The sequence below is a fragment of the Lithobates pipiens genome, unplaced genomic scaffold (genome assembly GCF_037356315.1).
Source record: "Lithobates pipiens isolate NorthernLeopardFrog02 unplaced genomic scaffold, aLitPip1_a1.2 Scaffold_19, whole genome shotgun sequence".
Classification (NCBI taxonomy): Eukaryota; Metazoa; Chordata; class Amphibia; order Anura; family Ranidae; genus Lithobates; species Lithobates pipiens.
The window spans coordinates 402,399,254-402,414,844 of NW_027507764.1; the positions used below are offsets into that span (position 1 = coordinate 402,399,254).

Below are 15,591 nucleotides of genomic sequence, written 5' to 3' on the forward strand. Positions count from 1 at the left end.
AGAAAACCCCACCCCAGAGGAAAAAAAAACATGGTTAGAGAAACAACGGGAACACAAGGCAGTGGTTATTAGGAAAATAGAGAATAAAAAACTGTTCCAGAAACAAGTGGAATATGGGGAAGGGGAAAAAGTAGGAAAGATGTTGGCACAGATTGTAAGAAGTAACTCCTCGCCATCCACTGTCCCAGTAATAAGGACTGAGAAAGGAGAAATATCAGCACAGAGCTCAGTGATTACTGATACCTTTAGGGTATTCTATGCCAAACTGTATTCTTCACGGGGGACAGAGGTTGGCGAGGATATGGATAGGTTCTTTTCGAATATCAAAATGCCTTCCCTAACAAAGGAGGAGAATGAGATAATGGAAGCCCCATTAACAATTGAGGAAATCCAGTGCGCAGTAGCAGCAATGGCCAATAAGAAATCCTCAGGGCCAGATGGTCTTCCTTTGGAAACCTATAAACATTACAGTAAAATATTGCTTCCAGAGCTCCTGAAAGTATTTAACTGGGCAAAAAAAGAGGGGAGATTGCCAACTTCAATGACTGAGGCAACAATAATAGTCTTACACAAGGAGGGGAAGGACCCATTGGAAACACAGTCCTATCGACCCATTTCCCTTCTCTGTGCGGATGCTAAAATATTAGCCAAAGTATTAGCCATTAGATTGAATAAAATTATTTCCAGGCTGATACATCCCGACCAAACAGGTTTCATCCCGGGCAGAACTACAAGCACAAATATAAGAAGACTATATCTTAATATGCAGGTACCTATAGAGAATGATGGCAATAAGGCAATAATGGCTTTAGATGTAATCAAAGCCTTCGATAGTTTAGAATGGCCCTATATCTGGCGGGTACTGAGGGAATTTGGGTTTGGCCCTAATCTTATTGCATGGGTAAAAACTCTGTATAACGGCCCTAGTGCTAGAATTAGGGTCAATAATGAATATTCAGATAGGATTTTTCTAGAGAGGGGGACAAGACAGGGGTGCCCTTTGTCACCCCTGATCTTCGCCCTAGCAATAGAACCATTAGCTATTGCAATTAGATCCAGTAGGAATATGGTCGGTTTTCAAAGGAGGACGAGGGAAGAGAGGATAGCGCTATATGCGGACGATATTCTCCTCTTTCTGGGGGACACAGAGCAGTCCCTCAGACAAGGGATGAAACTTATTTCAGATTTCGGGAGGTTCTCTGGCCTGGAGATAAACTGGGAAAAATCAGTTCTTATGCCATTGGATAAAAGTAGGGCCCAAAGCCCAGGGACAGGCGCGCAGCTGGAAGTTGTGGAGCGCATGAAATACCTGGGGATACACATACAAAAAGATCCTAATAAATATATAAATGATAATTTGGTTCCATTAATAGCTAAATTCAAGAAGAAAATCGAAATCTGGAAAAGACTCCCATTATCGAATGCAGGGAGATGTAACTTGATTAAAATGGTATGGATGCCTCAGTTGTTGTATGTGTTACATAACTCCCCGATTTGGGTAGACATAATGTGGTTTAGGAAAATAGAGGTACTATTCCGAGAACTTATATGGAAAGGGGGAGTATCCAGGATAGCTCTACAAACCTTGCAATTACCTACAAGAAAAGGTGGAATGGCAGTTCCACATCCAAGGAGCTATTTTTTAGCTGCGCAATTACAACACCTGGACATGAGCGAGGAGATGGGTGGAGGAATTAATAAGGCCTTAATATTAACGGAGACACCCCATAAGAATATGGTAGAAGCTCTGGAGGCAAATTCATTTCCCAAAAAAAAAATACCCACAATAAAACTAGTAGAAAAGGTGTGGAAGGCAGTTAAGGCGATTAAAGGCCTGGGAGGCTTAACTCAGTACACCCCATTGTGGGACAACCGAAACCTGCAGGAAATGGAAGAAATAGGGGTATATAAAGATTGGGAAGTTAAAGGGATAGATAGGTTGGCCCAGTTATATACAGGGAAAATATTAAAAACATTTAGTGCTTTAAGATCAGAGTTTGATATACCCAAACAATCATTTTATAAATACCTTCAAATCAGACACGCCCTAGGGAAACAATTTAATAGGCAAGGTCCTGTGTGGAATAGCTCCCCTATTTTTACCAGATTAAAGGCCCCAGTGAGGACAAAAGGATTTATAGCGGATGTATATCCAGTCATATGTGAAGGAAGTATAGGAAGCCCAGAAGGGTTTAAATGCAGAAGGAAATGGGAGGAGGAGTTGGGAACATTCACGGATGAACAGTGGAGGAAAATATTGGAGGATGGTTACTCAATCTCAGTTTCGCCCGCCCAGAAGATGTCACACTTAATGCTGCTGCATAGGGCCTATTATACACCAAAAAGACTGTTCAGTTTTGGACGTAGAGCAGATGATAGGTGCCCTAGATGTCAAGAGTCTGGAGACCTAGCTCACATGTTCTGGCGATGCCCAAAATTGTTTCGTTACTGGTCAGAGATTGTTATCACCTTGAATGAAACATTTGGTGTAACGATCAGAGGGGATCCAAGGATATGTGTGCTGGGCCTGGGTGAAGCAATAGGGAGATCGCGACAGACCAATAAAGCAATACTGAGATGTTTGTTTCAGGCGAGAAGATTGTTAGCTCAAAGGTGGCAAGCAAAAAATGCTCCTTCAGTAGTGGACTGGCAGACAGCAACTATGGAGACAATATGGAAAGAGAGGGTGATATATTTGAGAAGAGGAAATTTTAAAGAATTTAAAAAGATGTGGAAACCCTGGCTGGATAGAATGAGATACCCAGAATGAGGTATGGGAGAGGTGAAAGCTGGGTAGAGAGAGAGGAAGTAGGAGGGGAAGGAGGATTATATGAGTAAGGAGCGAAAAGAGGGGTTAGATAGAAGAAATATTGACACATCATGGATAGGAATGTTTTCTAAAGGTTTTTCTATTACTCATTAAAGTATTACTGTATTTGTAAAGGTGAAATAAGTGCTACACATGCTATAGAGAATGCTTTTTTTGCTTTTATTATGTAAAAGTATGTTGAAAATGAATAAAGATTATGAAATTAAAAAAAAAAAATACCAAAGCACCACACCCACACCCGGTAGCACTGAAATGGGTGGAGTTTGGACACAAACTTATACAATGGACAGCAGAGGTAACAGAAATAACAGCTGCTGCCCCCAGGCATCTTCTGGTGCAAGGACAATGAAGATAGAGGGTGTTTTAAAGGCTCCCTGCTGCACCCCCCCCCCCCCCCGTTGGACTCTTCCCTTCTCTCTCCCCTTTTCTCTTCTACTCTATTTCCTACACTTTTCTACATTACTTCTTATGCCTCAGGTTTTGGTCATACTATAATTATTACTTTTATACAAAATGGTTACACACCACGATTAATGTATCTTATTTTGCATATACAGGAAGCCTCTCACTGACTGTACCACTTCCTACTCTACTCATTTATAGGATCTGCCTTGGTCTTATATCACCATATACCAAAATCTGGAGCACCGACTGCTCCACTAGAAGGACTTTAACCTTATATTGCTATGGTGATGTTTCTTACATTTCAACCGATTTATTTATTTTCCTGTATGCTACATTTATGGTAACCATCTAACTGTCAATGTAACCTGTTGAATTTAACTGTTTCACAAATAAAATACTTTGTAAAAGAACAAGATGGAGGGTGTAAGGACATTGTAAAACCAGTTTTAGTTAACCACTTAAAACAATTTATCATAATATCCGGGAACAGAGAGTTTAAAGCTCATTAACTCATCAAAAGTGCAAAATTTTAAACGTTTACATTACAGTTTAACTAGTTCACGACCGCCGGCCATCAAATGACGGCCAGGCGGCGCACCTATTGTGGCAGAGGGCGTCATATGACGTCCTCCCGTTTAAACAGGGAATGGGCACGATCGTGCGTGCGCATCCCTGTTTCTTCGTGGCAGCGTTTCACGGAGACACCGCTCGCCACCGAAGGGGGTGAACAGCTGTTTACCACGTGATCGGCCGTGATGAAGTCACGGCCGATCACAGATGGTCACACCCCCACTGTGCATGTCGCGTATGAGGAGGAGATTGTGGTATCTCGTTACTGCTTAGAGTGTACACCAACACACACTGATTGCCCCTGCCCCCCCCCATAAAGAGTACCTGTCACTCACAGTCCATCAAAGTACCAGAGTACCTGTCACCAGGCCATCAGAGTACCCGAGTACCCGTCACCAGGCCATCAGAGTACCCGAGTACCCGTCACCAGGCCATCAGAGTACCCGAGTACCCGTCACCAGGCCATCAGAGTACCCGTCACCAGGCCATCAGAGTACCCGTCACCAGGCCATCAGAGTACCCGTCACCAGGCCATCAGAGTACCCGTCACCAGGCCATCAGAGTACCCGTCACCAGGCCATCAGAGTACCCGTCACCAGGCCATCAGAGTACCCGTCACCAGGCCATCAGAGTACCCGTCACCAGGCCATCAGAGTACCCGTCACCAGGCCATCAGAGTACCCGAGTACCTGTCACCAGGCCATCAGAGTACCCGAGTACCTGTCACCAGGCCATCAGAGTACCCGAGTACCTGTCACCAGGCCATCAGAGTACCCGAGTACCTGTCACCAGGCCATCAGAGTACCCGAGTACCTGTCACCAGGCCATCAGAGTACCCGAGTACCTGTCACCAGGCCATCAGAGTACCCGAGTACCTGTCACCAGGCCATCAGAGTACCCGAGTACCTGTCACCAGGCCATCAGAGTACCCGAGTACCTGTCACCAGGCCATTAGAGTACCCGTGTACCTATCTGCAGCCCATCAGAGTACCCGAATACCTATTTGCAGCCCGTGCCTCATAAAATATACATTGGGGTGTTTACGTTCCAAAATAGGGTAATTTTGTGGGTAATTGCACTGTCCTGGTGCTCCAGGACCTTCAAAAGGGTGATGGGTAGGAATGAAATGAGATGCGCCATTTATGCCCCTGGAACGCCTGAAGGTACTAGTTCAATGTTCGGCCTATGTGACCAGGCTGTGCAAAAGTCCTACACATGTGATATCGCAAAACTGGGGAGGAGCAGCAGAATGTGTTTTGGGGTGTTATTTTTGCTATATACATGCTATGTTAGAAATATCTTATAAATTGACAACTTTATGTAAAAAAAAACAAAAAAAAACAAAAAAAAAAAACGCATCTTCATTTTTTTCCCACATTTTCCAAAAACTTCTGGGAAAAAATGAACCGTTATACCTCACAGATTATACGTTGGGGTGTTTGCTTTCCAAAATGGGGTCATTTTATGGGAAATTCCATTGTCCTGGTACTCCAGGGCCTTCAAAAGTGTAATAGGTGGTTGAGAAATTAGATGCGTCATTTTTGCTCGTAGAAAGTCTGAAGGTACTACTTCAATGTTGGTGCACTGTATGTGGCCAGGCTGTGTAAAAGTCTCACACATGTGGCATTGCCATACGCGGGGAGAGTAGCAGAATGTTTTTTGGGGTGTAATTTGTTGTATGCATATGCTGTGTGTGAGAAATAACCTGATAATATGACAATTTTGTAAAAAAAAATAAAAAATCTTCATTTTGCAAAGAATTGTGGGAAAAAATGACAACTTAAAAAAACTCACCATGCTACTTAATACCTTGGAATGTCTACTTTCGAAAAAGGGGTCATTTGGTGGGTATTTGTACTTTCCTGACTTGTTAGTGTCTTAAGAAATGAGATACATCTGATGTACTGAAGGCCTGATCAGATGTGATCAATTTTCAGTGATTGGCACCATAGTTTGTAGACTCTAACTTTCACAAAGACCAAATAATATACACTAATGTGGGTTATTTTTACCAAAGATATGTAGCAGTATAAATTAAGGCCAAAATTTATTTAGAAAAATTACTACCGTATATACTCGAGTATAGGCCGACCCGAATATAAGCCGAGGCCCCCAATTTACCCCCAAAAAACTGGAAAACGTATTGACTCGTGTATAAGCCGAGGGTGAGACATGGCTGTCCATCCCTGTGTGTCCGTCCATCCCTGTGTGTGTGTGTCCGTCCATCCATCCCTGTGTGTGTGTGTCCATCCATCCATCCCTGTGTGTGTGTGTGTCCATCCATCCATCCCTGTGTGTGTGTCCATCCATCCATCCCTGTGTGTGTGTGTGTCCATCCATCCATCCCTGTGTGTGTGTGTGTCCATCCATCCATCCCTGTGTGTGTGTGTGTCCATCCATCCATCCCTGTGTGTGTGTGTGTCCATCCATCCATCCCTGTGTGTGTGTGTGTCCATCCATCCATCCCTGTGTGTGTGTGTGTCCATCCATCCATCCCTGTGTGTGTGTGTGTCCATCCATCCATCCCTGTGTGTGTGTGTGTCCATCCATCCATCCCTGTGTGTGTGTGTGTCCATCCATCCATCCCTGTGTGTGTGTGTGTCCATCCATCCATCCCTGTGTGTGTGTGTCCATCCATCCATCCCTGTGTGTGTGTGTCCATCCATCCCTGTGTGTGTGTCCGTCCATCCATCCCTGTGTGTGTGTGTGTCCGTCCATCCATCCCTGTGTGTGTGTGTGTCCGTCCATCCATCCCTGTGTGTGTGTGTGTCCGTCCATCCATCCCTGTGTGTGTGTGTGTGTGTCCGTCCATCCATCCCTGTGTGTGTGTGTGTGTGTCCGTCCATCCATCCCTGTGTGTGTGTGTGTGTGTCCGTCCATCCATCCCTGTGTGTGTGTGTGTGTCCGTCCATCCATCCCTGTGTGTGTGTGTGTGTGTCCGTCCATCCATCCCTGTGTGTGTGTGTCCATCCATCCATCCCTCTGTGTGTGTGTCCATCCATCCATCCCTGTGTGTGTGTGTCCATCCATCCATCCCTGTGTGTGTGTGTCCATCCATCCATCCCTGTGTGTGTGTGTCCATCCATCCATCCCTGTGTGTGTGTGTCCATCCATCCATCCCTGTGTGTGTGTGTCCATCCATCCATCCCTGTGTGTGTGTGTCCATCCATCCATCCCTGTGTGTGTGTCCGTGCAGCCTTGTGTGTGTCCAGCCTACCTGTGTCCCGAGCCTCCGTCGTCCCGAGCCTCCGTCGTCCCGAGCCTCCGTCGTCCCGAGCCTCCGTCGTCCCGAGCCTCCGTCGTCCCGAGCCTCCGTCGTCCCGAGCCTCCGTCGTCCCGAGCCTCCGTCCTTCCAGGATCGCCGCTCTTCTCGGCGGCCATTCTACAATTCAAAAGCCGCGCCTCCGCCTGTGATAGGCGGAACACTCAATTTCCCAGCAGCCTGTGTTCCGCCCATCACGGACATCCTCTCATCCTCGTCCGTAGTACGAGGATGAGCGGATGTCCGTGATAGGCGGAACACTGACTGCTGGGAAATTGAGTGTTCCTTTTGAATTGTAGAATGTCCGCCGTCTGTCTGCTCGACACGCTGATCGGGCAGTCAGACGGCGATGACTCGAGTATAAGCCGAGGGGGGCACTTTCAGCCTCAAAAAAGAGGCTGAAAATCTCGGCTTATACTCGAGTATATACGGGTAATTAGCAAAAATTTATGACAGAAACAAAGAAAAAGGCATTTTTTTCACAAAAGTTTCATTTTATTTATAGCACAAAAAATAAAAAACCCACTAGTGATTAAACACCACTAAAAGAAAGCTCTATTTGTGTGGAAAAAATGGCGCAAGTTTCATATGGGTACAGTGTTGCATGACTAATTGTCATTCAAACTGTGAGAGCGCTGAAAGCTAATAATTGGTCTGGTCAGGAAGGGGGTGTAAGTGCACTGTATTGAGGTGGTTAAAATAAATAAAAGCAAAGGGGTTTATTTCTTCTTTTGTTTTTTTATTTTACAAACTACACAATGCAAGGCTATGAATGAAGGCTACAACTAGTGGAAAGTAGGACTGACTGTTTTGCCGACAGTCCGGTCCATGCAGAATACAATGGTAGAGCAGGGGAAAAAGCAGAGCTTTGCTGTCGCTGACAATTGTGCTGCACTGTTGTTGATCAGAAGGGCTGTTAGTACTTTTAACAGAGCAGGTGGCTGCACACTGACAGCAGAGCTCCAGTGATTACAATGAGATGCACACACTTTCCCAGTATATTCTGTAGGACTGCACTGATTTTGCAGGAGAGGCATCTGCCCTAGCTAACACTTCAACCAACTCCCCCAACCCCCCCTTCCTTTCCCAGCACAGCATCCAAAGACGGTACCTTTTCAGACATCACATACATCTCTAAACTAAAAATGAGTTATGATGTAGCATGGCCAGCATAAAAAATGTTAATAAGGATAAATTTAAATTGGCAAGAGAGAAAAACAGACACTGAAACAAAGTAAGACTTAAAAAATCTAAAGAGAAGATAATCCTGTAGGTTAGACTTGGGGATACATATGCATGGCTAATCAGAGAAAATGGTGTGTGAAAGTGACCCTTGCCACAAAAAGGAATAATTGATTGGATGCTGAACATGATGGAAACCATGCTTAACCACTTCAATACTGGGCACTTTCATCCCCTTCCTGCTCAAGCCAATTTTCAGTGCGGTCACACTTTGAATGTCAAATGCGAGGTCATGTAACACTAGCCTGAAAAGGAAATTATAATTTTCACACAAATAGAGCTTCCTTTTGGTGGTATTTAATTACCACTGTTTTTTTTTTTTTTTTTTTACTTTACTACATATATAAAAACAACATTGAAAAAAAAAAAAGTGCTTTTCTAAGTTTTTTATAAAATGTTGCAAATAATTGTTTGTTATAAATTTAGGCTAAAATTTAATCTACTACATTTCTTTGGTAAAAACACAAATCAGTGTATAGCCTGTCTGAAAGTTATAGTGTCTATAAACTATGATTTTAAACACTATATTATTAATAGTATTGTGACACCTGCCCTTACACGCACATGAACTTTAATGGCATCCCAGTCTTAGTCCTTAGGGTTAATATGGAGCTAGCACACCCTTTGCAGCTATAACAGCTTCAACTCTTCTGAAACGACTGTCCACAAGGTTTAGGCGTGTATCTATGAGAATGTTTGACCGTTCTTCCAGAAGTGCATTTGTGAGGTGTTGGACGAGAAAGCCTGGCTCAGTATCCATTCCAATTCATCCCAAAGGTGTTCTATCAGGTTAAGGTCAGGGTTCTGTGCAGGCCAGTCAAGTTTCTCCACCCCTTACTGGCTCACCCATGTCTTTATGGACCTTGACCCCAACCTGATACTTTCCTTGCTACAAACAGAAGTCAAATTATTTTTTTGGGCAGATGGATGTAATGGGACGTATTTTCTACTATCAATTGTTTGTCCAGCAGTATTGTTTCAGTTGAGCGGTTTATAGTTTAAAACGTACCTGCAAGTCCTTAGGGGCATGTATCCTCGCACAACCAACCCTTGCTCTTAACTGGATACTTTTTAGCATGCATGCAGGGCCTGGGCTGTCAATTTCAATATCAACCCGTGCTGCAAACTCTTCTGGTGGGCCAAGGGAACCTATCAAAATAAATGTGTGGAAGAAAAAAAAAAAATGATAAATACATTCCATCTCATCTCCATCTTCTGTACACACATTTATCTTTATATCAAATGTGAATGTGTGGAAGGAAATAATGTTAATGAGAGAGAGCGCACGAGAGATAAAGAGAGCGAGAGAGATGGATAGATATGGATATATCCATCTATCTAGATCTCACACATATACATACTAACTTTGTGCAGATATCTTTTCAACAACTCCACCCCTTATATATGCACACATTACACCACAATCAAGGAATGTTTTTAAATATTGGACAGATGACATACCTGCAGAGTTGTAAGTCTGCGGTGCATGAAACACAACCCACACTGCAATATACTCATGCTCCTGAAAGAAGAACAAAAATAAAATTTCATTATGTGGAGATTAATGATATTCCAACCAGCTCTATTCTCAAATTCTGCATTTAAGACATCTGCCATGACCATTGGGCGTCTGAATCTCTCTGCCAGATTTCAACGTATTTTATATTACCATAACAGGAGTGCAGAGCTTAAAAATGGTAGGCATAATAGGTGAACACATATGGTGGATGGGAACAAAGATTTCACAAAAGTCTTTAAAAAATAAAATGCCATTATACATTACAAATATGTTAAAGAAATAACAAAACTTCTAGCTCACTTCGTTTTATTTAGGTTATAAAAGTGCCTATCATTTTTCATAATGCATTTCACTATTCGGCTAGATTATTCACACATTTTTAACCTAAAAAAAAAAAAAAACGTAAATTTTAGCCATTTTAAACATATATTTAATATTTATCATTGAGATGTTAAATAAAACTTTTTTTTTCTCATTGTAAAATTTTTCTTTGAGTTAATTTAAGGACACGATTCAAAAGATATTTGGGTTGTACTGCAGCCTATGGGGAGGGGGTTTTGAACACTGGCAAACTACTCCACTCCCAGCATACCTCAGATTTATATAAAAGCACTAGTGGAAGCAAGACCATATACACATCTCCTCAACAAACTCAAAGGAGGATTTAATTAGTACAAAAATAAATTTTTCTTTTTAAATCATTGATGGACTCCGGAACCAGAGATATTGGATGTTCAAAAGTAGTCAACTGAGGGGTGGGCAAACTGCAACAGGCCCTCTGCAAACAGAAAATATAAACTGGGGCCTTATTGCAGCTGGCATCAGATGAGGCCCAAACAGCCACCTGTTCAAATGTCAAGGAAACAGCTTTGCAATTTTGATAAATTGTTGCCCAACACTGAAAAGCCCAAGCAGCACTTTAATCTAGTAGGACCATAGGCTTCAATAATGATCTGTCAGAGCCATTGAGAAATAGTGGAGCAAGAGGCTGATTCCCATTTGCAGGGACCATCTGGGATGACACTCTTGAGAGCCTGTTTTGTTAAAGAAAGCGGTGGCTGCAAGGTAGACATGAACAGCATTAACTACTGTATTTCTAGATAATGAAGGAAAATATTCTGATGTACTGGGACTAGACAGGTAAAGAAAAGCAACTTTCTGGTTGGGGAGAAAAGGCAGAAAGCCCCGTTAGGCAGCCCATACATCAGTCTTTTATTTTTCATTCAACCAGCGGGTTGAACGGGGGGGAGGACCCCATTTCCCCCCCATCCAAGGTGCTCCCGCTGAGCTATAATCGGTGGTACTGATCATTCAAAAATATTCCAACAGGCTGGTTGTGCAGCAGTTGATCAGTAGATCAACTGCTGTACAACCAGCCTACCCATACATGGATTTAATTTCAGCTGGTCCCAACTGAAACAGCCGATTTTCAGTCCATGTGTGGTTGGCTTTAGGAAGAAAAGGGGCCCTAGACCTCATTATTAACTTATAAATGTAAAACGAGCAGGACTTCTTTATAAGACAAGGCTGCCAGTTCCAACTCCCAGCAGTAATGGCGACAAGGAAACAACTTCGTAAATGTGGAAAAAGGGGAATATCCCCATTTCAGAGGGTGGTTTCTGAAGGGCTGAAAGAACCAATTTCAAATCTTGCAGAATGACCAGCTGTCTCTGGAACAAGATCTCAAGTTCCAAAAATTCACCCTTGATGCTACTCTGGGCCAAAATGCTGATCTAGGCCAGGTTGTAAAAATGTTAGTATTCCTCCCAATGAGTATTTCCTGAAATGAAATCATTGTTTTCTTCACACCATGCGCTGTAAGTTTTCTATCACCACTGTAGAGCCTTGCAGGGCTTCCTAGCCTTTGGGGGGGGGGGGGGGGATCTTAATTGCCAGAGGCCTCCATCTTTCAAGTCCTAGATTTCAACAGCCACGCCAATAAAGCAAGCAACCCTGAAGCAGGAAGGTAAACAGGGCATTGGAATAGAAGATCTTGATAATCTGGAAGGGCCTACAGAGCACCTCCCAGGTCGAGCAGAACATTCAGTCACTGGAATTCCCTCCATCTTAATCCTGCAGAACAGATGAGGAAGGATTTTTTTTTTAGGGGGGAATGGCATAGATGATGCTGTACTGAACCTATTTAGCTATTAGAGCAGTCATATTTCCTGCCACAGAATCTCTAATTGGAGGCAAACTTGTGGAATTTGCTATAGAGCCTGGAGGCCAGGGGATTGAAGTTGTTGCCTCCCTCACCTTTGACACAAGTCTTGGAAAAAGCCTCCAGGGGTAGGTCCCATACAACTGGATCCAGAAGCCATCAAGCTGAGGTAGTCTGCCTGTCAACACCTTAGTTGTAAGTGTCAGACAAACATGGAACTTTTTGATCTGCCCAGAACATAATCTCTTCTCACCATGCTAAGACTTCTGGTTCTTACCTAATGGTTGATACATACGTTACCACTGCTGTGGAATTGTCCAACTGAATCCCGATTGAATGACCGTGCAGTTGAGAGGTCTAGCACTGCGTGGACAATCAAACTGCATGAAACTCCAAAATGTTGATTGGAAGATGGGATTCCTCTGGCGTCCAAGCCCCTTGTGCCAACAAGATGTTTTGGAAAGGTCTCCAACTTTCCATGCAGCATTTGCTGTGAGGATCCTTCTAGAGATTGGAAGGAGGGATTTTCCACACTCTAGAGCTGGATTTCTGAGCCACCAAGCAAGAAACATCCTGATCCTTGGTGACACGCTTAATGATAACAGGATGTTGTGCTGTAGGGGTATGGAGTGGAATTGAGCAAACCAAAATGCTTCTAAGGATGCTACCTTTAGCCTCTTGGCTCAAGCAGAAGCAGAATTAGTAGATACCTGGACTGAACAGTGTAAATCTGGAAGTGGAGAATGTGCAGTTTTTTGGGCAAAGTAAAAAGAAAATGTCTGGAGATGCTTCTACACACCTGGAAGAGAAGCTCTCCCCAGAAAAGGTAGGAATTTGCTCTTTGCAACCATAGACTTTAGACTTTAATGACAAACTGGCAGATTCAATAATAAATAGTTGACCTGGATGCCGCCTGTCCTCCTTGGGCTCTTCTGGCAGCACAACCAGGATACCTTACCTGTACGAACCACTCCTGAGCACCTGAACTACCTCCAGAGTATGTATCAATCTTTTTCCTGCAGAATGTAGATTAGGAGAAAAATAAATGCACAATACTGTCCTGATTCAAGTGAAAACTAAAAAAACACTCTGGGTAATAAAGATGGATGAGGACCCAACCTCACTTTATGATGCAAGACCAGGAACAGCTCCTTAAAAGACAAGAACTGCCAGCTCTGACACTCCCCTTGCTATAGCAATAACAACCAAAGAAGCCATCTTCCGAGTGAAAGGTCTAACAGTTTCTCAAATTGGTTCAAAAGGTGACCCCTCCAAGGACAGTCAAGAGCAAACTCAAGGACACAAGGGTGGTATGACAGGCGGGACAGGACTAGCTGCATTACACCTTGGATGGAGTATGAATCAAAGTTGGTTCTGGAAAAAGAGATAGGGACGAATCTGACCCTTAAATGGTACTGAGGGCCAATCTCACTTGCCTACCCAATTGGAGAAAGGAAAAGAAAATCCCACTCACATAGTTATGCAGGTGCCATTTCCTGGTTTCACCCCAGGCAAAAATATATCCAAGTCCTGTAATTGAAGCTCCCTGAAGCTCAACAGTGCAGAGATAACAGGACCCAAGATCATTAGATCTGGCTGGACTGCAAGTGTCCAAGGAGCATCCCCCGCAAGATTTACTATGTCAGTGTACCAAGCCCTCCTGGGCTAATTTGGCCAACACCATTATCAGTGTTACCACCTCCCGGATTCAAAAGATGCTGCAGTAATTGAAGCCGAAGGAAGGCATCAATTAGGGAGAACTGGTAACTAACGTGTTACCAGTGCATCTACCCCTATTGTCAGTGGGACTCTCGACCCAGACAAAATGTATCCAATGTGTTGTAGAACTTGGAATCCAGTACTCAACTGCAGAGCTCCCCAACGTTGGCAGATTGCCAAAAAACATCTCAGGATGCAGGGACCACGTGGTCCCAGCATTAGCTACCGATGCCCTGAAAATCCCCCTTGCCATTTTTCTATACCTGGGATATGTACTGGCGACAGACGGCACCGGTTGCTCTGCCCCAGACAGAATGTGGTTCACCTTCTTCAGCTGCACAACTCCTGTTGCCGCCCTGGTGGTTGATGTGTGCCACTGTAGCGGCATTGTTGGATTGAACCTACAACTGATTTGTTCAATAATAAAGAGCAAGGTGCAATTACCAAAAGTTGCAAGATATCATTGGGCAGCATACTCTCCTGTGGAGTCCCCTAAACTGTAGCTAGCTTCAAAACAACTGGAGAGACTGGCATCAGTGGTCATCTTCCAAACTCTCGAAAGGAAGAATTTCACCTTCTCCAGATTCCGATCAACCATCTATTTGAGCTCTGCAATACCCCAGGAACGGAGGCCTCTGGTAATCCAATGCTTGGATCTTCATGTTTCAGACAGAAAATGATCCTCTACAAAAGACCTGGAGTAGGACTGTACATACAGGACGTGCTTCAACTTAAATTCAACTTCCTGCAGAGGTGTATCGAAAGGAAAATCTGGAACCGACTGCTTCCTGAGCAAAGATTGAGGTATACTGAGATTGAAGACGCAGGGGATGTCAGCAAGTCCAGGACCGGGGCTTGAAGCTTTGCGAACCCTCGGGAGCTGTGGCCAGCCCAAAGACAAGAGTCACAAAATTAAAAAAGACTTTGCACTGCAATTGCAGAAACCTTTGATGAGCCTGGGAAAAAGCGTTATTGTTGACTATGGACCCTGGAATCTACTTCTTGCAGAGAGGTCATCAATGAACAGACCGAGCCTATCTTAAACAGAAGGATTCCCAAGCAGCTTGAGATCTTAAGATAGACCTAATTTTCCCATTTCATTTTGTAACTGCTACCATGCGAGTGTTTTACAATGAGCAGCCCATAACTTCTGCTCCAAGAGCCAATGCACGGCAAAAGACTGAAAATTCTGTGACAGACCCAGAAAGTGCCCAAAAGGTGTACCTAACCCATCAGGTTTCTGCTGTCTAAAGATGGAGCAAACCACCTCAGAGACTGCCCCAAGATCCTCTGGGCCAAGACACTCTTAAAAACACACCAGCCTCAGATGCCTCCCTCACTCAGGAGGGGAAAAGCTTACAGCACCTGGTATTCCCGAACAGTCCCATACAAGTACTAACCAAGTTTGATCCTGCTAAAAGGCTCCAATCAACGGCGATCAGGCATATTCAGGGTGAACAGTGAATGAGCCGGGAAAAAATTCAATCTTACACTCGACCCACACAAGGATTCATCAACAAGCTCTTCGGCCCTACACCAAAAAAACAGAACTAGACTTAAGGAACTTCTCCATTCCCATCAATTAGTAACCAAACAATGTTATCACTAGGGGTTGAAGAGCCTATTGCTGCTAATATGGGATGGCCCTTTATAGGAATGTCTCATTTGTGAATTTTAGGGAGATGGTGGAATACCGGAATTACAGGATACTCCAAATAATCCACTGTTTTATTTCCATTTCTCTTCAAAGATAACTTAACTGTGACTGCTTTTTAAAACTCAAGGCATCATTAACTACTTAAAGACAGAGCTTTGTTATGAGATTTGGTGTTTACAAGTTTAAAACTGTTTCTTTTTCTGGAAAAATACTTGTATGTATAATA

At 43.6% G+C, this 15,591-nt stretch overlaps 1 protein-coding gene across 2 annotated transcripts in view; it reads right to left on the reverse strand.

Annotated features, from left to right (window-relative positions):
* CEP192 (centrosomal protein 192) overlaps positions 1–15,591 on the reverse strand; it is a 341,693-nt gene that overhangs the window by 96,632 nt on the left and 229,470 nt on the right. For both annotated transcript variants that reach the window (XM_077492401.1, XM_077492400.1), the window contains exons 27-28: positions 9,771–9,831; positions 9,319–9,458 (exon numbers count right to left, since the gene is read on the reverse strand). In XM_077492401.1, coding sequence (XP_077348527.1) covers positions 9,319–9,458; positions 9,771–9,831 — 201 coding nt within the window. The remainder of the gene's footprint in view (positions 1–9,318; positions 9,459–9,770; positions 9,832–15,591) is intronic.